General features: G+C 55.2%; 1 protein-coding gene across 1 annotated transcript in view; it reads left to right on the forward strand.

Annotated features, from left to right (window-relative positions):
* The window catches only part of mnmip1 (manchette microtubule inner protein 1), a 145140-nt gene that overhangs the window by 56129 nt on the left and 65199 nt on the right, over positions 1 to 23812 (forward strand). Inside the window, exon 6 of the mRNA XM_085963172.1 lies at positions 22935 to 22978. Coding sequence (XP_085819298.1) covers positions 22935 to 22978 — 44 coding nt within the window. The remainder of the gene's footprint in view (positions 1 to 22934; positions 22979 to 23812) is intronic.

A 23812-nucleotide genomic window follows, 5' to 3' on the forward strand; every position in this document is an offset into this window, starting at 1 on the left:
ACCATGTCTCTGTGATAGCAACAATATCGTACTCCCATGTGTTCAACAACAACTTCAGTTCATCCACCTTATTTGCAAGACTCCGTGCATTAAAATAAATGCCTTCCAGCCCTGCCATATTCCCTTTTGCCTTCACATCTTTGCTCTGCCTTCCCTGCTGACTTGTTTTTTCCTCCGTATTTGGCTGTACATCACCCCCTACTATAGCTCCACTCTGTATCCCATCCCCCTGCCGAGTTAGTTTAAACCCCCCCAGCAGTGCTAGCAAACCTCCCCGCAAGGATATTGGTTCCCCTCTGGTTCAGGTGTAAACCGTCCGACTTGTACAAGTCCCACCTGTCCCAGAAGCAGACCCAGTGATCCAGCAAACTAAAGCCCTCCCTCCTGCACCATCCCTTTAGCCACGCATTCATCTGTTCTATCCTCCCATTCCTATACTCACTAGCACGTGGCACCGGGAGTAATCCAGAGATTACAACCTTTGAGGTCCTGCTCCTTAATCTTGCCCCTAGCTCCCTAAATTCTTGCTGCAGGACCTCATCCCTCTTTTAACCTATGTCGTTGGTACCAATGTGGACCACGACCACTGGCTGTTCACCCTCCCCCTCCAGAATGCCCTGCAGCCGCTCAATGACATCCTTGACCCTGGCACCAGGGAGGCAACAAACCATCCTGGATTCACGTCTACGGCCACAGAAACGCCTATCTGTTCCCCTTACTATAGAGTCCCCTACCACTATTGCTCTCCCACTCTTTTTCCCCCCTTCCTGGGCAGCAGGAGCACCCCCAGTGCCAGGAAGTTGGCTGCTGCTGCCTTCCCCTGGTGAGTCATCCCCCTCAACAGTATCCAAAGCGGTATACTTGTTTGAAAGGGGGATGTCCGCAGGGGTTCCCTGCACTACCTGCCTGCCTTTGTTGCTCCGCCTGATGGTCACCCCCTGTGCTGCCCTACCCTGAGGCGTGAACAACTCGCTTAACGTGCTATCCACGAGCCTCTCAGCATCGCGCATGCTCCAAAATTCATCCACCCGCAGCTCGAGCGCCGCAATGCGGTCTACAAGTAGCTGCAGCTGGATGCATTTCCCGCACACATGGTCGTCAGGGACACTGGCAGCATCCCTGACTTCCCACATGGAGCAAGAGGAGCAGAACACGGGTCTGAACTCTCCTGCCATGACTTACTCCTTTATGTAATTAAAAAATTTATTCAATACCCCAGTTACAGGTATACTCTAGGGCGCTTTATTTACCAACGATCCCCACTACACCACAGAAATTTAACACCACAGAATTCAAGCTTGTACTGAAAAAAGAGAAATACTCACCAACCAATCACCTACCTGCTCCCTGGTGACATCACACACTGATTACTTTTTACCTCTCTCACCGCTGCTCAGTTGGTCGGGCCTCGCTGGTGCCTCCGGTTTTTATACCGGGCTCCTCACCGCGCTGCTCCCTGCTCCGAGTGTTCTGGCCTCGCTGGTGCCTCCGGTTTTTATACCGGGCTCCTCACCACGCTGCTCCCTGCTCCGAGTGCTCTGGCCTCGCTGGTGCCTCCGGTTTTTATACCGGGCTCCTCACCATGCTGCTCCCTGCTCCGAGTGCTCTGGCCTCGCGGGTGCCTCCGGTTTTTATACCGGGCTCCTCACCACGCTGCTCCCTGCTCCGAGTGCTCGGGCCTCGCTGGTGCCTCCGGTTTTTATACCGGGCTCCTCACCACGCTGCTCCCTGCTCCGAGTGCTCTGGCCTCGCTGGTGCCTCCGGTTTTTATACCGGGCTCCTCACCACGCTGCTCCCTGCTCCGAGTCCTATGGTGGAGGTGCACCCAGTAATAGTGACCCTGCTCCAGTCCAGCGTGTCCTATCGTGGAAGTGCACCCAGTAATAGTGACCCTGCTCCAGTCCAGCAGGTCCTATTGTGGAGGTGCACCCAGTAATAGTGACCCTGCTCCAGTCCAGCAGGTCCTATCGTGGAGGTGCACCCAGTAATAGTGACCCTGCTCCAGTCCAGCGTGTCCCATCGTGGAGGTGCACCCAGTAATAGTGACCCTGCTCCAGTCCAGTGTGTCCTATCGTGGAGGTGCACCCAGTAATAGTGACCCTGCTCCAGTCCAGCATGTCCTATTGTGGACGTGCACCCAGTCATAGTGACCCTGCTCCAGTCCAGCATGTCCTATGGTGGAGGTGCACCCAGTCATAGTGACCCTGCTCCAGTCCAGCATGTCCTATGGTGGAGGTGCACCCAGTAATAGTGACCCTGCTCCAGTCCAGCGTGTCCTATTGTGGAGGTGCACCCAGTAACAGTGATCCTGTTCCAGTCCAGCGTGTCCTATGGTGGAGGTGCGCCCAGTAATAGTGACCCTGCTACAGTCCAGCATGTCCTATCATGGAGGTGCACCCAGTAATAGTGACCCTGCTCCAGTCCAGCATGTCCTATCGTGGAGGTGCACCCAGTAATAGTGACCCTGCTCCAGTCCAGCATGTTCTATCGTGGAGGTGCACCCAGTAATAGTGACCCTGCTCCAGTCCAGCGTTTCCTATTGTGGAGGTGCACCCAGTAATAGTGACCCTGCTCCAGTCCAGCGTGTCCTATCGTGGAGGTGCACCCAGTAATAGTGACCCTGCTGCAGTCCAGCGTGTCTTTTTGTGGAGGTGCACCCAGTAATAGTGACCCTGCTCCAGTCCAGCAGGTACCATCGTGGAGCTGCACCCAGTAATAGTGACCCTGCTCCAGTCGAGCATGGCGTATTGTGGAGGTGCACCCAGTAATAGTGACCCTGCTCCAGTCCAGTGTGTCCTATCGTGGAGGAGCACCCAGTAATTGTGACCCTGCTCCAGTCCGGCATGTCCCATCGTGGAGGTGCACCCAGTAATAGTGACCCTGCTCCAGTCCAGCGTGTCCTATTGTGGAGGTGCACCCAGTAATAGTGACCCTGCTCCAGTCGAGCATGTCGTATTGTGGAGGTGCACCCAGTAATAGTGACCCTGCTCCAGTCCAGCGTGTCCTATGGTGGAGGTACACCCAGTAATAGTGACCCTGCTCCAGTCCAGCAGGTCCTATGGTGGAGGTGCACCCAGTAATAGTGACCCTGCTCCAGTCCAGCGTGTCCTATGGTGGAGGTGCGCCCTGTAATAGTGACCCTGCTCCAGTCCAGCGTGTCCTATGGTGGAGGGGCGCCCAGTAAAAGTGACCCTGCTCCAGTCCAGCGTGTCCTATGGTGTAGGTGCACCCAGTAATAGTGACCCTGCTCCAGTCCAGCGTGTCCTATTGTGGAGGAGCACCCAGTAATAGTGACCCTGCTCCAGTCCAGCGTGTCCTATGTGGTGGTGCACCCAGTAATAGTGACCCTGCTCCAGTCCAGCGTGTCCAATCGTGGAGGTGCACCCAGTAATAGTGACCCTGCTCCAGTCCAGCATGTCCTATCGTGGAGGCGCGCCCAGTAATAGTGACCCTGCTCCAGTCCAGCGTGTCCAATCGTGGAGGTGCACCCAGTAATAGTGACCCTGCTCCAGTCCAGCGTGTCCTATCGTGGAAGTGCACCCAGTAATAGTGACCGTGCTCCAGTCCAGTGTGTCCTATCGTGGAGGTGCACCCAGTAATAGTGACTCTGCTCCAGTCCAGCGTGTCCTATTGTGGAGGTGCACCCAGTAATAGTGACCCTGCTCCAGTCGAGCATGTCCTATGGTGGAGGTGCACCCAGTAATAGTGACCATGCTCCAGTCCAGCATGTCCTATTGTGGAGGTGCACCCAGTAATAGTGAACCTGCTCCAGTCCAGCGTGTCCTATCGTGGAGGTGCACCCAGTAATAGTGACCCTGCTCCAGTGCAGCGTGTCCTATCGTGGAGGTGCGCCCAGTAATAGTGACCCTGCTCCAGTCCAGCGTGTCCTATTGTGGAGGTGCGCCCAGTAATAGTGACCCTGCTCCAGTCGAGCATCTCGTATTGTGGAGGTGCACCCAGTAATAGTGACCCTGCTCCAGTCCAGTGTGTCCTATCGTGGAGGTGCACCCAGTAATAGTGACCCTGCTCCAGTCCAGCATGTCCTATCGTGGAGGTGCACCCAGTAATAGTGACCCTGCTCCAGTCCAGCGTGTCCTATTGTGGAGGTGCACCCAGTAATAGTGACCCTGCTCCAGTCCAGTGTGTCCTATCGTGGAGGTGCACCCAGTAATAGTGACCCTGCTCCAGTCCAGCATGTCCTATTGTGGAGGTGCACCCAGTAATAGTGACCCTGCTCCAGTCCAGCATGTCCTATGGTGGAGGTGCACCCAGTAATAGTGACCCTGCTCCAGTCCAGCATGTCCTATCGTGGAGGTGCACCCAGTAATAGTGACCCTGCTCCAGTCCAGTGTGTCCTATTGTGGAGGAGCACCCAGTAATAGTGACCCTGCTCCAGTCCAGCGTGTCCTATTGTGGACGTGCACCCAGTAATAGTGACCCTGCTCCAGTCCAGTGTGTCCTATTGGGGAGGAGCACCCAGTAATAGTGACCCTGCTCCAGTCCAGTGTGTCCTATTGTGGAGGCGCGCCCAGAAATAGTGACCCTGCTCCAGTCGAGCGTGCCCTATTGTGGAGGTGCGCCCAGTAATAGTGACCCGGCTCCAGTCCAGTGTGTCCTATTGTGGAGGTGCGCCCAGTAATAGTGACCCTGCTCCAGTCCAGTGTGTCCTTTCATGGAGGTGCACGCAGTAATAGTGACCCTGCTCCAGTCCAGCATGTCCTATCGTGGAGGTGCTCCCAGTAATAGTGACCCTGCTCCAATCCAGCGTGTCCTATTGTGGAGGTGCACCCAGTAATAGTGACCTTGCTCCAGTCCAGCATGTCCTATCGTGGAGGTGCACCCAGTAGTAGTGACCCTGCTCCAGTCCAGCCTGTCCTATTGTGGAGGTGCACCCAGTAATAGTGACCCTGCTCCAGTCCGGCATGTCCTATCGTCGAGGTGCTCCCAGTAATAGTGACCCTCCTCCAGTCCAGCGTGTCCTATGGTGGAGGTGCACCCAGTAATAGTGACCCTGCTCCAGTCCAGCGTGTCCTATGGTGGAGGTGCACCCAGTCATAGTGACCCTGCTCCAGTCCAGCATGTCCTATGGTGGAGGTGCACCCAGTCATAGCGACCCTGCTCCAGTCCAGCGTGTCCAATCTTGGAGGTGCACCCAGTAATAGTGACCCTGCTCCCGTCCAGCCTGTCCTATCGTGGAGGTGCACCCAGTCATCGGGACCCTGCTCCAGTCCAGTGTGTCCTATCGTGGAGGTGCACCCAGTAATAGTGACCCTGCTCCAGTCCAGCATGTCCTATCGTGGCGGTGCACCTAGTAATAGTGACCCTGCTCCAGCCCAGTGTGTCCTATCGTGGAGGTGCACCCAGTAACAGTGACCCTGCTCCAGTCCAGCATGTCCTATTGTGGAGGTGCACCCAGTAATAGTGACCCTGCTCCAGTCCAGTGTGTCCTATTGTGGAGGAGCACCCAGTAATAGTGACCCTGCTCCAGTCCAGCTTCTCCTATTGTGGACGTGCACCCAGTAATAGTGACCCTGCTCCAGTCGAGCGTGTCCTATGGTGGAGGTGCACCCAGTAATAGTGACCCTGCTCCAGTCCAGTGTGTCCTATTGTGGAGGAGCACCCAGTAATAGTGACCCTGCTCCAGTCCAGTGTGTCCTATCGTGGAGGTGCACCCAGTAATAGTGTCCCTGCTCCAGTCCAGCATGTCCTATCGTGGAGGTGCACCCAGTAATAGTGACCCTGCTCCAGTCCAGCCTGTCCTATTGTGGAGGTGCACCCAGTAATAGTGACCCTGCTCCAGTCCGGCATGTCCTATCTTCGAGGTGCGCCCAGTAATAGTGACCCTGCTGCAGTCCAGCGTGTCCTATGGTGGAGGTGCACCCAGTAATAGTGACCCTGCTCCAGTCCAGCATGTCCTATTGTGGAGGTGCACCCAGTAATAGTGACCCTGCTCCTGTCCATCATGTCCTATCGTGGAGGTGCACCCAGTAATAGTGACCCTGCTCCAGTCCAGCGTGTCCTATTGTGGAGGTGCACCCAGTAATAGTGACCCTGCTCCTGTCCAGCGTGTCCTATTGTGGAGGTGCACCCAGTAATAGTGACCCTGCTCCAGTCCAGCATGTCCTATCGTGGAGGTGCACCCAGTAATAGTAACCCTGCTCCAGTCCAGCGTGTCCTATTGTGGAGGTGCGCCCAGTAATAGTGACCCTGCTCCAGTCCAGTGTGTCCTATTGTGGAGGTGCACCCAGCAATAGTGACCCTGCTCCAGTCGAGCATGTCCTATCGTGGAGGTGCGCCCAGTAATAGTGACCCTGCTCCAGTCCAGTGTGTCCTGTTGTGGAGGTGCACCCAGTAATAGTGACCCTGCTCCAGTCCAGCATGTCCTATCATGGAGGTGCACCCAGTAATAGTGACCCTGCTCCAGTCCAGCGTGTCCTATTGTGGAGGTGCACCCAGTACTAGTGACCCTGCTCCAGCCCAGCGTGTCCTATCGTGGAGGCGCACCCAGTAATAGTGACCCTGCTCCAGTCCAGTGTGTCCTATCCTGGAGGTGCACCCAGTTATAGTGACTCTGCTCCCTGCTCCAGTCCAGCGTGTCCAATTGTGGAGGTGCACCCAGTAATAATGACCCTGCTCCAGTCCAGCATGTCCTATGGTGGAGGAGCGCCCAGTAATAGTGACCCGGCTTCAATTGAGCATGTCCTATGGCGGAGGTGCACCCAGTAATAGTGACCCTGCTCCAGTCCAATGTGTCCTATGGTGGAGGTGCACCCAGTAATAGTGACCCTGCTCCAGTCCAGCTTGTCCTATGGTGGAGGTGCACCCAGTAATAGTGACCCTGCTCCAGTCCAGCGTGTCCTATGGTGGAGGTGCGCCCAGTAATAGTGACCCTGCTCCAGTCCAGCATGTCCTATGGTGGAGGTGCACCCAGTAATAGTGACCCTGCTCCAGTCCAGCGTGTCCTATCGTGGAGGTGCACCCAGTATTCGTGACCCTGCTCCAGTCCAGCATGTCCTATGGTGCAGGTGCACCCAGTAATAGTGACCCTGCTCCAGTCCAGCGTGTCCTATTGTGGAGGTGCACCCAGTAATAGTGATCCTGTTCCAGTCCAGCGTGTCCTATGGTGGAGGTGCGCCCAGTAATAGTGACCCTGCTACAGTCCAGCATGTCCTATTGTGGAGGTGCACCCATTAATAGTGACCCTGCTCCAGTCCAGCATGTCCTACCGTGGAGGTGCACCCAGTAATAGTGACCCTGCTCCAGTCCAGTGTGTCCTATGGTGGAGGTGCGCCCTGTAATAGTGACCCTGCTCCAGTCCAGCGTGTCCTATGGTGGAGGTGCACCCAGTAATAGTGACCCTGCTCCAGTCCAGCATGTCCTTTCGTAGAGGTGCTCCCAGTAATAGTGACCTTGCTCCAGTCCAGCGTGTCCTATTGTGGAGGTGCACCCAGTAATAGTGACCCTGCTCCAGTCCAGCGTGTCCTATCGTGGAGGTGCACCCAGTAATAGTGACCCTGCTCCAGTCGAGCGTGTCCTATTGTGGAGGTGCACCCAGTAATAGTGACCCTGCTCCAGTCCAGCGTGTCCTATCGTGGAGGTGCACCCAGTAATAGTGACCCTACTCCAGTCCAGCATGTCCTATGGTGGAGGTGCACCCAGTAATAGTGACCCTGCTTCAATCGTGCATGTCCTATGGTGGAGGTGCACCCAGTAATAGTGACCCTGCTCCAGTTCAGAGTGTCCTATGGTGGAGGTGCACCCAGTAATAGTGACCCTGCCCCAGTCCGGCGTGTCCTAAGGTGGAGGTGCGCCCAGTAATAGTGACCCTGCTCCAGTCCAGCAGGTACCCTCGTGGAGCTGCACCCAGTAATAGTGACTCTGCTCCAGTCCAGCGTGTCTTATTGTGGAGCTGCACCCAGTAATAGTGACCCTGCTCCAGTCCAGTGTGTCCTATGTGGAGGTGCACCCAGTAATAGTGACCCTGCTCCAGTCCAGTGTGTCCCATCATGGAGCTGCACCCAGTAATAGTGACCCTGCTCCAGTCCAGCAGGTCCTATGGTGGAGGTGCACCCAGTAATAGTGACCCTGCTCCAGTCCAGCGTGTCCCATCGTGGAGGTGCACCCAGTAATAGTGACCCTGCTCCAGTCCGGCAGGTACCATCGTGGTGCTGCACCCAGTAATAGTGACCCTGCTCCAGTCCAGCGTGTCCTATCGTGGAGGAGCACCCAGTAATTGTGACACTGCTCCAGTCCAGCAGGTCCTATGGTGGAGGTGCACCCAGTAATAGTGACCCTGCTCCAGTCCAGCGTGTCCTATGGTGGAGGTACACCCAGTAATAGTGACCCTGCTCCAGTTGAGCATGTCCTATTGTGGAGGAGCACCCAGTAATAGTGACCCTGCTCCAGTCCAGCGTGTCCTATGTGGTGGTGCACCCAGTAATAGTGACCCTGCTCCAGTCCAGCGTGTCCTATGGTGGAGGTGCACCCAGTCATAGTGACCCTGCTCCAGTCCAACGTGTCCAATCGTGGAGGTGCACCCAGTAATAGTGACCCTGCTCCAGTCCAGCATGTCCTATCGTGGAGGCGCACCCAGTAATAGTGACCGTGCTCCAGTCCAGTGTGTCCTATCGTGGAGGTGCACCCAGTAATAGTGACCCTGCTCCAGTCCAGCGTGTCCTATTGTGGAGGTGCACCCAGTAATAGTGACCCTGCTCCAGTCCAGCGTGTCCTATCGTGGAGGTGCACCCAGTAATAGTGACCGTGCTCCAGTCCAGTGTGTCCTATCGTGGAGGTGCGCCCAGTAATAGTGACCCTGCTCCAGTCCAGCGTGTCCTATCGTGGAGGTGCACCCAGTAATAGTGACCGTGCTCCAGTCCAGTGTGTCCTATCGTGGAGGTGCACCCAGTAATAGTGACCCTGCTCCAGTCCAGCGTGTCCTATTGTGGAGGTGCACCCGGTAATAGTGACCCTGCTCCAGTCCAGCGTGTCCTATGGTGGAGGTGCGCCCAGTAATAGTGACCCTGCTCCAGTCCAGCCTGTCCTATGGTGGAGGTGCACCCAGTAATAGTGACCCTGCTCCAGTCCAGCATGTCCTATGGTGGAGGTGCACCCAGTAGTAGTGACCCTGCTCCAGTCCAGCGTGTCTTTTTGTGGAGGTGCACCCAGTAATAGTGACCCTGCTCCAGTCCAGCGTGTCTTTTTGTGGAGGTGCACCCAGTAATAGTGACCCTGCTCCAGTCCAGCGTGTCCTATCGTGGAGGTGCACCCAGTAATAGTGACCCTGCTCCAGTCCAGCATGTCCCATGGTGGAGGTGCACCCAGTAATAGTGACCCTGCTCCAGTCCAGCATGTCCTATCGTGGCGGTGCACCCAGTAATAGTGACCCTGCTCCAGTCCAGCGTGTCTTTTTGTGCAGGTGCACCCAGTAATAGTGACCCTGCTCCAGTCCAGCGTGTCCTATCGTGGAGGTGCACCCAGTAATAGTGACCCTACTCCAGTCCAGCATGTCCTATGGTGGAGGTGCACCCAGTAATACTGACCCTGCTTCAATCGTGCATGTCCTATGGTGGAGGTGCACCCAGTAATAGTGACCCTGCTCCAGTCCGGCGTGTCCTAAGGTGGAGGTGCGCCCAGTAATAGTGACCCTGCTCCAGTCGAGCAGGGACCATCGTGGAGCTGCACCCAGTAATAGTGACTCTGCTCCAGTCCAGCGTGTCCTATTGTGGAGGTGCACCCAGTAATAGTGACCCTGCTCCAGTCCAGCAGGGACCATCGTGGAGCTGCACCCAGTAATAGTGGCCCTGCTCCAGTCCAGTGTGTCCTATGCGGAGGTGCACCCAGTAATAGTGACCCTGCTCCAGTCCAGCAGGTCCTATCGTGGAGGTGCACCCAGCAATAGTGACTCTGCTCCAGTCCAGTGTGTCCCATCGTGGAGCTGCACCCAGTAATAGTGACCCTGCTCCAGTCCAGCAGGTCCTATGGTGGAGGTGCACCCAGTAATAGTGACCCTGCTCCAGTCCAGCGTGTCCCATCGTGGAGGTGCACCCAGTAATAGTGACCCTGCTCCAGTCCAGCAGGTACCATCGTGGAGCTGCACCCAGTAATAATGACCCTGCTCCAGTCCAGCGTGTCCTATCGTGGAGGAGCCCCAAGTAATTGTGTCCCTGCTCCAGTCCAGCAGGTCCTATGGTGGAGGTGCACCCAGTAATAGTGACCCTGCTCCAGTCCAGCATGTCCCATCGTGGAGGTGCACCCAGTAATAGTGACCCTGCTCCGGTCCAGCATGTCCTGTTGTGGAGGTGCACCCAGTAATAGTGACCCTGCTCCAGTCCAGCAGGTCCTATGGTGGAGGTGCACCCAGTAATAGTGACCCTGCTCCAGTCCAGCATGTCCTGTTGTGGAGGTGCACCCAGTAATAGTGACCCTGCTCCAGTCCAGCATGTCCTATCGTGGAGGTGCACCCAGTAATAGTGACCCTGCTCCAGTCCAGCAGGTCCTATGGTGGAGGTGCACCCAGTAATAGTGACCCTGCTCCAGTCCAGCATGTCCTGTTGTGGAGGTGCACCCAGTAATAGTGACCCTGCTCCAGTCCAGCGTGTCCTATGGTGGAGGTGCGCCCAGTAATAGTGACCCTGCTCCAGTCCAGCGTGTCCAATGGTGTAGGTGCACCCAGTAATAGTGACCCTGCTCCGGTCCAGCAGGTCCTATCGTGGAGGTGCACCCAGTCATAGTGACCCTGCTCCAGTCCAGCGTGTCCTATTGTGGAGGTGCACCCAGTAATAGTGACCCTGCTCCAGTCCAGCGTGTCCTATTGTGGAGGAGCACCCAGTAATAGTGACCCTGCTCCAGTCCAGCGTGTCCTATGGTGGAGGTGCACCCAGTAATAGTGACCCTGCTCCAGTCCAGCATGTCCTATGGTGGAGGTACCCCCAGTCATAGTGACCCTGCTCCAGTCCAGCGTGTCCAATCGTGGAGGTGCACCCAGTAATAGTGACCCTGCTCCAGTCCAGCATGTCCTATCGTGGAGGCGCACCCAGTAATAGTGACCCTGCTCCAGTCCAGCGTGTCCTATGGTGGAGGTGCGCCCAGTAATAGTGACCCTGCTGCAGTCCAGCGTGTCCTATGGTGGAGGTGCACCCAGTAATAGTGACCGTGCTCCAGTCCAGCATGTCCTATCGTGGAGGTGCACCCAGTAATAGTGACCCTGCTCCCGTCGAGCATTTCCTATGGTGGAGGTGCACCCAGTAATAGTGACCCTGCTCCAGTCCAGCGTGTCCTATCGTGGAGGTGCATCCAGTAATAGTGACCCAGCTCCAGTCCAGTGTGTCCTATCGTGGAGGTGCACCCAGTAATAGTGACCCTGCTCCAGTCCAGCAAGTCCTATCGTGGAGGTGCACCCAGTAATAGTGAACCTGCTCCAGTCCAGCATGTCCTATCGTGGAGGCGCACCCAGTAATAGTGACCCTGCTCCAGTCCAGCGTGTCCTATCGTGGAGGTGCACCCAGTAATAGTGACCCTGCTCCAGCCCAGCATGTCCAATTGTGGAGGTGCGCCCAGTAATAGTGACCCTGCTCCAGTCCAGCGTGTCCTATTGTGGAGGTGCGCCCAGTAATAGTGACCCTGCTCCAGTCGAGCATCTCGTATTGTGGAGGTGCACCCAGTAATAGTGACCCTGCTCCAGTCCAGTGTGTCCTATCGTGGAGGTGCACCCAGTAATAGTGACCCTGCTCCAGTCCAGCATGTCCTATCGTGGAGGTGCACCCAGTAATAGTGTCCCTGCTCCAGTCCAGCATGTCCTATCGTGGAGGTGCACCCAGTAATAGTGACCCTGCTCCAGTCCAGTGTGACCTATCGTGGAGGTGCACCCAGTAATAGTGACCCTGCTCCAGTCCAGCATGTCCTATTGTGGAGGTGCACCCAGTAATAGTGACCCTGCTCCAGTCCAGCATGTCCTATGGTGGAGGTGCACCCAGTAATAGTGACCCTGCTCCAGTCCAGTGTGTCCTATTGTGGAGGTGCACCCAGTAATAGTGACACTGCTCCAGTCCAGCGTGTCCTATTGTGGACGTGCACCCAGTAATAGTGACCCTGCTCCAGTCCAGTGTGTCCTATTGGGGAGGAGCACCCAGTAATAGTGACCCTGCTCCAGTCCAGTGTGTCCTATTGTGGAGGCGCGCCTAGTAATAGTGACCCTGCTCCAGTCCAGTGTGTCCTATCGTGGAGGTACACGCAGTAATAGTGACCCTGCTCCAGTCCAGCATGTCCTATCATGGAGGTGCTCCCAGTAATAGTGACCCTGCTCCCATCCAGCGTGTCCTATTGTGGAGGTGCACCCAGTAATAGTGACCTTGCTCCAGTCCAGCATGTCCTATCGTGGAGGTGCACCCAGTAATAGTGACCCTGCTCCAGTCCAGCCTGTCCTATTGTGGAGGTGCACCCAGTAATAGTGACCCTGCTCCAGTCCGGCATGTCCTATCGTCGAGGTGCTCCCAGTAATAGTGACCCTGCTCCAGTCCAGCGTGTCCTATGGTGGAGGTGCACCCAGTAATAGTGACCCTGCTCCAGTCCAGCGTGTCCTATGGTGGAGGTGCACCCAGTAATAGTGACCCTGCTCCAGTCCAGCAGGTACCATCGTGGAGCTGCACCCAGTAATAGTGACTCTGCTCCAGTCCAGCGTGTCCTATGTGGAGGGGCACCCAGTAATAGTGACCCTGCTCCAGTCCAGCAGGTCCTATCGTGGAGGTGCACCCAGTAATAGTGACTCTGCTCCAGTCCAGCGTGTCCTATTGTGGACCTGCACCCAGTAATAGTGACTCTGCTCCAGTCCAGTGTGTCCCATCGTGGAGCTGCACCCAGTAATAGTGACCCTGCTCCAGTCCAGCAGGTCCTATGGTGGAGGTGCACCCAGTAACAGTGACCCTGCTCCAGTCCAGCGTGTCCCATCGTGGAGGTGCACCCAGTAATAGTGACCCTGCTCCAGTCCAGCAGGTACCATCGTGGAGCTGCACCCAGTAATAGTGACCCTGCTCCAGTCCAGCGTGTCCTATCGTGGAGGAGCACCCAGTAATTGTGACCCTGCTCCAGTCCAGCAGGTCCTATGGTGGAGGTGCACTCTGTAATAGTGACCCTGCTCCAGTCCAGCATGTCCCATCGTGGAGGTGCACCCAGTAATAGTGACCCTGCTCCAGTCCAGCGTGTCCTATGGTGGAGGTGCGCCCTGTAATAGTGACCCTGCTCCAGTCCAGCGTGTCCTATGGTGGAGGTGCGCCCAGTAATAGTGACCCTGCTCCAGTCCAGCGTGTCCTATGGTATAGGTGCACCCAGTAATAGTGACCCTGCTCCGGTCCAGCAGGTCCTATCGTGGAGGTGCACCCAGTAATAGTGACCCTGCTCCAGTCCAGCGTGTCCTATTGTGGAGGAGCACCCAGTAATAGTGACCCTGCTCCAGTCCAGCGTGTCCTATGTGGTGGTGCACCCAGTAATAGTGACCCTGCTCCAGTCCAGCGTGTCCTATGGTGGAGGTGCACCCAGTCATAGTGACCCTGCTCCAGCCCAGCATGTCCTATGGAGGAGGTGCACCCAGTCATAGTGACCCTGCTCCAGTCCAGCGTGTCCAATCGTGGAGGTGCACCCAGTAATAGTGACCCTGCTCCAGTCCAGCATGTCCTATCGTGGAGGCGCGCCCAGTAATAGTGACCCTGATCCAATCCAGCGTGTCCTATGGTGGAGGTGCACCCAGTAATAGTGACCCTGCTCCAGTCCAGCGTGTCCTATGGTGGAGGTGCACCCAGTCATAGTGACCCTGCTCCAGCCCAGCATGTCCTATGGAGGAGGTGCACCCAGTCATAGTGACCCTGCTCCAGTCCAGTGTGTCCCATCGTGGAGCTGCACCCAGTAATAGTGACCCTGCTCCAGTCCAGCATGTCCTATCGTGGAAGTGCACCCAGTAATTGTGACCCTGATCCAATCCAGCGTGTCCTGTTGTGGAGGTGCACCCAGTAATAGTGACCCTGCTCCAGTCCAGCGTGTCCTTTCGTGGAGGTGCACCCAGTAATAGTGACCGTGCTCCAGTCCAGTGTGTCCTATCGTGCAGGTGCACCCAGTAATAGTGACTCTGCTCCAGTCCAGCGTGTCCTATCGTGGAGGTGCACCCAGTAATAGTGACCCTTCTCCAGTCCAGCGTGTCCTATGGTGGAGGTGCGCCCAGTAATAGTGACCCTGCTCCAGTCCAGCCTGTCCTATGGTGGAGGTGCACCCAGTAATAGTGACCCTGCTCCAGTCCAGCATGTCCTATCGTGCAGGTGCGCCCAGTAATAGTGACCCTGCTCCAGTCGAGCATGTCCTATGGTGGAGGTGCACCCAGTAATAGTGACCCTGCTCCAGTCCAGTGTGTCCTATCGTGGAGGTGCACCCAGTAATAGTGACCCTGCTCCAGTCCAGCAAGTCCTATCGTGGAGGTGCACCCAGTAATAGTGACCCTGCTCCAGTCCAGCGTGTCCTATCGTGGAGGTGCACCCAGTAATAGTGACCCTGCTCCAGTCCAGCATGTCCTATTGTGGAGGTGCGCCCAGTAATAGTGACCCTGCTCCAGTCCAGCGTGTCCTATTGTGGAGGTGCGCCCAGTAATAGTGACCCTGCTCCAGTCGAGCATGTCGTATTGTGGAGGTGCACCCAGTAATAGTGACCCTGCTCCAGTCCAGTGTGTCCGATCGTGGAGGTGCACCCAGTAATAGTGACCCTGCTCCAGTCCAGCATGTCCTATCGTGGAGGTGCACCCAGTAATAGTGACCCTGCTCCAGTCCAGTGTGTCCTATCGTGGAGGTGCACCCAATAATAGTGACCCTGCTCCAGTCCAGTGTGTCCTATCGTGGAGGTGCACCCAGTAATAGTGACCCTGCTCCAGTCCAGCATGTCCTATCGTGGAGGTGCACCCAGTAATAATGACCCTGCTCCAGTCCAGCGTGTCCTATTGTGGAGGTGCACCCAGTAATAGTGACCCTGCTCCAGTCCAGCGTGTCCTATTGTGGAGGTGCACCCAGTAATAGTGACCCTGCTCCAGTCGAGTGTGTCCTATCGTGGAGGTGCACCCAGTAATAGTGACCCTGCTCCAGTCCAGCATGTCCTATCGTGGAGGTGCACCCAGTAATAATGACCCTGCTCCAGCCCAGCGTGTCCTATTGTGGAGGTGCACCCAGTAATAGTGACCCTGCTCCAGTCCAGCATGTCCTATCGTGGAGGTGCACCCAGTAATGGTGACCCTGCTCCAGTCCAGTGTGTCCTATCGTGGAGGTGCACCCAGTAATAGTGACCCTGCTCCAGTCCAGCATGTCCTATTGTGGAGGTGCACCCAGTAATAGTGACCCTGCTCCAGTCCAGCATGTCCTATGGTGAAGGTGCACCCAGTAATAGTGACCCTGCTCCAGTCCAGTGTGTCCTATTGTGGAGGAGCACCCAGTAATAGTGACCCTGCTCCAGTCCAGCGTGTCCTATTGTGGACGTGCACCCAGTAATAGTGACCCTGCTCCAGTCCAGTGTGTCCTATTGTGGAGGAGCACCCAGTAATAGTGACCCTGCTCCAGTCCAGTGTGTCCTATTGTGGAGGTGCGCCCAGTAATAGTGAACCTGCTCTAGTCGAGCGTGTCCTATTGTGGAGGTGCGCCCAGTAATAGTGACCCTGCTCCAGTCCAGTGTGTCCTATCGTGGAGGTGCACGCAGTAATAGTGACCCTGCTCCAGTCCAGCATGTCCTATCGTGGAGGTGCACCCAGTAATAGTGACCCTGCTCCAATCCAGCGTGTCCTATTGTGGAGGTGTACCCAGTAATAGTGACCCTGCTCCAGCCCAGCATGTCCTATCGTGGAGGTGCACCCAGTAATAGTGACCCTGCTCCAGTCCAGCCTGTCCTATTGTGGAGGTGCACCCAGTAATAGTGACCCTGCTCCAGTCCGGCATGTCCTATCGTCGAGGTGCTCCCAGTAATAGTGACCCTGCTCCAGTCCAGCAAGTCCTATCGTGGAGGTGCACCCAGTAATAGTGACCCTGCTCCAGTCCAGCGTGTCCTATCGTGGAGGTGCACCCAGTAATAGTGACCCTGCTCCAGTCCAGCATGTCCTATTGTGGAGGTGCGCCCAGTAATAGTGACCCTGCTCCAGTCCAGCGTGTCCTATTGTGGAGGTGCGCCCAGTAATAGTGACCCTGCTCCAGTCGAGCATGTCGTATTGTGGAGGTGCACCCAGTAATAGTGACCCTGCTCCAGTCCAGTGTGTCCGATCGTGGAGGTGCACCCAGTAATAGTGACCCTGCTCCAGTCCAGCATGTCCTATCGTGGAGGTGCACCCAGTAATAGTGACCCTGCTCCAGTCCAGTGTGTCCTATCGTGGAGGTGCACCCAATAATAGTGACCCTGCTCCAGTCCAGTGTGTCCTATCGTGGAGGTGCACCCAGTAATAGTGACCCTGCTCCAGTCCAGCATGTCCTATCGTGGAGGTGCACCCAGTAATAATGACCCTGCTCCAGTCCAGCGTGTCCTATTGTGGAGGTGCACCCAGTGATAGTGACCCTGCTCCAGTCCAGCGTGTCCTATTGTGGAGGTGCACCCAGTAATAGTGACCCTGCTCCAGTCGAGTGTGTCCTATCGTGGAGGTGCACCCAGTAATAGTGACCCTGCTCCAGTCCAGCATGTCCTATCGTGGAGGTGCACCCAGTAATAATGACCCTGCTCCAGCCCAGCGTGTCCTATTGTGGAGGTGCACCCAGTAATAGTGACCCTGCTCCAGTCCAGCATGTCCTATCGTGGAGGTGCACCCAGTAATGGTGACCCTGCTCCAGTCCAGTGTGTCCTATCGTGGAGGTGCACCCAGTAATAGTGACCCTGCTCCAGTCCAGCATGTCCTATTGTGGAGGTGCACCCAGTAATAGTGACCCTGCTCCAGTCCAGCATGTCCTATGGTGAAGGTGCACCCAGTAATAGTGACCCTGCTCCAGTCCAGTGTGTCCTATTGTGGAGGAGCACCCAGTAATAGTGACCCTGCTCCAGTCCAGCGTGTCCTATTGTGGGCGTGCACCCAGTAATAGTGACCCTGCTCCAGTCCAGTGTGTCCTATTGTGGAGGAGCACCCAGTAATAGTGACCCTGCTCCAGTCCAGTGTGTCCTATTGTGGAGGTGCGCCCAGTAATAGTGAACCTGCTCTAGTCGAGCGTGTCCTATTGTGGAGGTGCGCCCAGTAATAGTGACCCTGCTCCAGTCCAGTGTGTCCTATCGTGGAGGTGCACGCAGTAATAGTGACCCTGCTCCAGTCCAGCATGTCCTATCGTGGAGGTGCACCCAGTAATAGTGACCCTGCTCCAATCCAGCGTGTCCTATTGTGGAGGTGCACCCAGTCATAGTGACCCTGCTCCAGCCCAGCATGTCCTATCGTGGAGGTGCACCCAGTAATAGTGACCCTGCTCCAGTCCAGCCTGTCCTATTGTGGAGGTGCACCCAGTAATAGTGACCCTGCTCCAGTCCGGCATGTCCTATCGTCGAGGTGCTCCCAGTAATAGTGACCCTGCTCCAGTCCAGCGTGTCTTATGGTGGAGGTGCACCCAGTACTAGTGACCCTGCTCCAGTCCAGCGTGTCCTATGGTGGAGCTGCACCCAGTCATCGTGACCCTGCTCCAGTCCAGCATCTCCTATGGTGGAGGTGCACCCAGTCATAGTGACCCTGCTCCAGTCCAGCGTGTCCAATCGTGGAGGTGCACCCAGTAATAGTGACCCTGCTCCAGTCCAGCCTGTCCTATCGTGGAGGTGCACCCAGTCATCGGGACCCTGCTCCAGTCCAGCATGTCCAATTGTGGAGGTGCACCCAGTAATAGTGACCCTGCTCCAGTCCAGCATGTCCTATGGTGGAGGTGCACCCAGTAATAGTGACCCTGCTCCAGTCCAGTGTGTCCTATTGTGGAGGAGCACCCAGTAATAGTGACCCTGCTCCAGTCCAGCGTGTCCTATTGTGGACGTGCACCCAGTAATAGTGACCCTGCTCCAGTCGAGCGTGTCCTATTGTGGAGGTGCGCCCAGTAATAGTGACCCTGCTCCAGTCCAGTGTGTCCTATCATGGAGGTGCACCCAGTAATAGTGACCCTGCTCCCGTCCAGCGTGTCCTATTGTGGAGGTGCACCCAGTAATAGTTACCCTGCTCCAGTCCAGCATGTCCCATCGTGGAGGTGCACCCAGTAATAGTGACCCTGCTCCAGTCCAGCAGGTACCATCGTGGAGGTGCACCCAGTAATAGTGACCCTACTCCAGTCGAGCATGTCCTATCGTGGAGGTGCACCCAGTAATAGTGACCCTGCTCCAGTCCAGCGTGTCCCATCATGGAGGTGCACCCAGTAATAGTGACCCTGCTCCAGTCCAGCGTGTCCTATCGTGGAGGTGCACCCAGTAACAGTGACCCTGCTCCAGTCCAGCAGGTCCTATGGTGGAGGTGCACCCAGTTTTTGTGACCCTGCTCCAGTCCAGCAGGTCCTATCGTGGAGGTGCACCCAGTAATAGTGACCCTGCTCCAGTCCAGCGTGTCCTATGGTGGAGGTGCGCCCAGTAATAGTGACCCTGCTCCAGTCCAGCGTGTCCTATGGTGGAGGTGCGCCCAGTAATAGTGACCCTGCTCCAGTCCAGCATGTCCTATCGTGGAGGTGCACCTAGTAATAGTGACCCTGCTCCAGCCCAGTGTGTCCTATCGTGGAGGTGCACCCAGTAATAGTGACCCTGCTCCAGTCCAGCATGTCCAATTGTGGAGGTGCACCCAGTAATAGTGACCCTGCTCCAGTCCAGCATGTCCTATGGTGGAGGTGCACCCAGTAATAGTGACCCTGCTCCAGTCCAGTGTGTCCTATTGTGGAGGAGCACCCAGTAATAGTGACCCTGCTCCAGTCCAGCGTGTCCTATTGTGGACGTGCACCCAGTAATAGTGACCCTGCTCCAGTCGAGCGTGTCCTATTGTGGAGGTGCGCCCAGTAATAGTGACCCTGCTCCAGTCCAGTGTGTCCTATCATGGAGGTGCACCCAGTAATAGTGACCCTGTTCCCGTCCAGCGTGTCCTATTGTGGAGGTGCACCCAGTAATAGTTACCCTGCTCCAGTCCAGCATGTCCCATCGTGGAGGTGCACCCAGTAATAGTGACCCTGCTCCAGTCCAGCAGGTACCATCGTGGAGGTGCACCCAGTAATAGTGACCCTGCTCCAGTCGAGCATGTCCTATCGTGGAGGTGCACCCAGTAATAGTGACCCTGCTCCAGTCCAGCGTGTCCCATCATGGAGGTGCACCCAGTAATAGTGACCCTGCTCCAGTCCAGCGTGTCCTATCGTGGAGGTGCACCCAGTAACAGTGACCCTGCTCCAGTCCAGCAGGTCCTATGGTGGAGGTGCACCCAGTTTTTGTGACCCTGCTCCAGTCCAGCAGGTCCTATCGTGGAGGTGCACCCAGTAATAGTGACCCTGCTCCAGTCCAGCGTGTCCTATGGTGGAGGTGCGCCCAGTAATAGTGACCCTGCTCCAGTCCAGCGTGTCCTATGGTGGAGGTGCGCCCAGTAATAGTGACCCTGCTCCAGTCCAGCGTGTCCTATGGTGGAGGTGCGCCCAGTAATAGTGACCCTGCTCCAGTCCAGCGTGTCCTATTGTGGAGGAGCACCCAGTAATAGTGACCCTGCTCCTGTCCAGCGTGTCCTATTGTGGAGGTGCGCCCAGTAATAGTGACCCTGCTCCAGTCCAGCGTGTCCTATGGTGGAGGTGCACCCAGTAATAGTGACCCTGCTCCAGTCCAGCGTGTCCTATTGTGGAGGTGCACCCAGTAATAGTGACACTGCTCCAGTCCAGCATGTCCTATCGTGGAGGTGCACCCAGTAATAATGACCCTGCTCCAGTCCAGCGTGTCCTATCGTGGAGGTGCATCCAGTCATAGTGACCCTGCTCCAGTCCAGCGTGTCCTATTGTGGAGGTGCACCCAGTAATAGTGACCCTGCTCCAGTCCAGCAGGTCCTGTTGTGGAGGTGCACCCAGTAATAGTGACCCTGCTCCAGTCCAGCGTGTCCTATGGTCGAGGTGCACCCAGTAATTGTGACCCTGCTCCAGTCCAGCAGGTCCTATCGTGGAGGTGCACCCAGTAATAGTGACCCTGCTCCTGTCCAGCGTGTCCTATCGTGGAGGAGCACCCAGTAATAGTGACCCTGCTCCAGTCCAGCAGGTCCTATGGTGGAGGTGCACCCAGTAATAGTGACCCTGCTCCAGTCCAGCGTGTCCTATGGTGGAGGTGCACCCAGTAATAGTGACCCTGCTCCAGTCCAGCGTGTCCTATCGTGGAGGAGCACCCAGTAATGGTGACCCTGCTCCAGTCCAGCAGGTCCTATGGTGGAGATGCACCCAGTAATAGTGACCCTGCTCCAGTCCAGCATGTCCCATCGTGGAGGTGCATCCAGTAATAGTGACCCTGCTCCAGTCCAGCGTGTCCTATGGTGGAGGTGCACCCAGTAATAGTGACCCTGCTCCAGTCGAGCGTGTCCTATCGTGGAGGTGCACTCAGTAATAGTGACCCTGCTCCAGTCCAGCGTGTCCCATCGTGGAGGTGCACCCAGTAATAGTGACCCTGCTCCAGTCCAGCGTGTCCTATCGTGGAGGTGCACCCAGTAATAGTGACCCTGCTCCAGTCCAGCAGGTCCTATGGTGGAGTTGCACCCAGTAATAGTGACCCTGCTCCAATCCAGCGTGTCCTATCGTGGAGGTGCACCCAGTAATAGTGACCCTGCTCCAGTCCAGCGTGTCCTATTGTGGAGGTGCACCCAGTAATAGTGACCCTGCTCCTGTCCAGCGTGTCCTATCGTGGAGGTGCACCCAGTAATAGTGACCCTGCTCCAGTCCAGCATGTCCTATGGTGGAGGTGCACCCAGTAATAGTGACCCTGCTCCAGTCCAGCAGGTCCTATCGTGGAGGTGCGCCCAGTCATAGTGACCCTGCTCCTGTCCAGCGTTTCCTCTCGTGGAGGTGCACCCAGTAATAGTGACCCTGCTCCAGTCCAGCGTGTCCTATGGTGGAGGTGCACCCAGTAATAGTGACCCTGCTCCAGTCCAGCGTGTCCTATCGTGGAGGTGCATCCAGTGGTCTGCCTTCCAGTTACTCTGATCGGGGGAAGGTCAGTGTCGGACTCCATCCTGACTTGGACATTTTTCCACTGTCCCTTCATCGTCGCTGGCTCAAAATCCTGGAACTCCCTCCCTAGCAGCACTGTGGGAGTACCTTCACCACACGGACTGCAGCGGCTCAAGAAGGCGGCTCACCACCACCTTCTCAAGGGCAATTAAGGATGGGCAATAAATGCTGGTCTTGCCAGCAATGCCCACATCCCGAGAATGAATAATAGAAAAATAAAGCGTCAAAATGGTGGTGTGTGTAACCAGAGCAGTCATCCACATGAACCCAACGAGAGTTGAACAAGAGGGCACTGTAAATCCGCTAGGCGAGGTGATTTGGGGGCTGTATCCCAAATTGAATCAGGGTCACCCAGAATAACTGTTCTCAACTAGAAGCAAAGAAAATATAATTTGTCAACGTTCATGTAGCAGCTTGTTTGCTTCTATGGTTACGCTCTTGTCCAGGAGCTGTGACTGTACCAGTACAGTCCTTGTGCTGCGGGTGATGAAGGCTGAGTGGGGGTAATTTTAACTGGGGGTGGGGGTAACAGATCAGCCACCCGTTGTATACCTCTCCCCATTTCCATTGCCATTAACTTCAATGGGAACGAATATCGGGGGAGATGTACAACGAGCAGCCAATCGGTATCACCCGTTTTACACTATCAAGTTGGCCCCAGTGAGTGAGTGGGTTGCAGAGGTGGGTGGTGTGTGTAACCGTGGGAAGTTAAAGAGGGCTGGGGGAGGGAAGAGGCTTCGTTGCTGGGTTGTGCGCTGGAGTTGATATATTTGGTTGTTTTGTTACAATTTTCCGTTATTTATAGGATTGAATAAAATGCAGATGAAGATTCCTAACACGGGTTTAAATTCTGAGCAAAATAGAGAGGGAGAGCCCCTGTCCCTTCCCCATAGGAAAGAGGAGCACCTATCGCACGTGTAATTTAAACATGGGAGAGAGTTCCCCCAATGGCTCTTTTGGTAAATGCAGCCATAGGTTTGCACCTTAGTCTATGCGGAGTTATCTGATCTCAGCCAAGGGGGCAGTAGAGGAGCTATAATCGTGTTCAGGGTCCCTGACCCGAAACATTGAAATAATCCCGACCCTTGGATTTCAGACAGGGTCAGGGACCTCAGCAGTGGGCTGATGGAAGTTCAACTCCTCCCCAGATCAGTCTGGAGTTCTTCCTGCTATCAGCTTTAAACTTGCATTTCAGTAGTTTAAATCCTCTGGCACTATTTTACTGGCTTCATTTGAAGTAATATCCAGGATTGACATTAATTATAGCATTTAACATGTATGGGGAGCTTCAGGCACCCATAGAAGCTCGATTTAACATCATATCCAGAGAGCTGTAGCTCCAACAGTGTAGTATCGCACTGGGTGATCAGCCTAGATTACGTGCTGAAGGCGAAGACAACTTGCTGACACTGAGGCGAGACTGCGACCAACTGAGCCAAGCTGATGCAATAGTGCAATGAAGCTTGATTTCAACAGTGTTAGGAGGGCAGGGAGGAGGATAGTGTGTTTGGAGCTTAGAAGGAAGGAAATTAAGAGGACCACTGACCAGATGAAAGGAGGGGTGTGAAATAACGTAAACATGGTATGGATTCAGGATTCTGAATGTTAGGTTTCAATGAGGACATTTTATTGTTAGGACTTAGGGTGAGGACTTCTGTAACAATTGATGGGACTCATTCAAATTCTGCTGGGAGCAATGAACTCAACGAGGATCCTCATCCAGTGATGTGTCATTTCTCATATTCGTCTTTCCCTCATTAGGCCCCGGTGCCAAGAATCGAGATGGACCGAGCTCAGTCCTCCAGGTAAAGAATCCAACAAATCCAGGAGTGGTCTTTGTGACAATGAGAGGCAATGACAAGATAGGTGCTAAGTTTCAGCCAGATTGTGGATCTGTGCATTGTCTGCTCTTGCCCAGAGTAGTGACAGATAGAGGGACCCCAAAGCAGTCATGCAGGGGTAGAATTGTATAATGGGTCTGTGATGTATCCACCAGCCAAACCCGGTCTGAAGTTTTCTGGAGGTACTAAAGTCATTATGTACTTACTATGTACAAAACAATCAGGGGCCATTGGTTAATAAGAAAATGATGAATGGACCTGGTGATGTGTTTGGGCTGACACGAGTCACATTGAAGCAGATCCAAACATGAGCCTGCTTAACAACCTGTTGTGTTGAAGCAGCCTAGGGAGAGAGTGCGGGAGTGAACCCATAGCTTGTGTGTCAACTATGGTCCAAATTATGAAGCAAACCAGGCTGAAGATCTCCATTGATCCATGGATTTTACCTGAGTGATTGAGAAGTCTCAATATCCACTCCCAACAGTTAAAGAGATGGCCACAAAGCCCAATAAAGCCAAGATTTTCTCTGTACCAGATGCCAAAGGTAACACACTGCAGCTAGCCCCTACTATACCTGACCGAGTAATGCTCGAGACTGACAGTGTGGCAAAAAATAGTCCACTGTTCAACATTGATATCTGCCGTTTTGCAACAGGAAACACACAGTAATATTATAAAGAAAAAATTCACCAATCCCATGCTCCCACATCTGTTAACAGGCAGTTAATAGGCTTTAATCCCTTCCCACCTCCAAGGAGATGGGACCTGGGGCGGGACGGCTTCCCGCCTCCTGGCAAG

This window comes from Somniosus microcephalus, chromosome 20, assembly GCF_052327205.1.
Source record: "Somniosus microcephalus isolate GS21.2 chromosome 20, FLI_Smic_1.0, whole genome shotgun sequence".
Classification (NCBI taxonomy): Eukaryota; Metazoa; Chordata; class Chondrichthyes; order Squaliformes; family Somniosidae; genus Somniosus; species Somniosus microcephalus.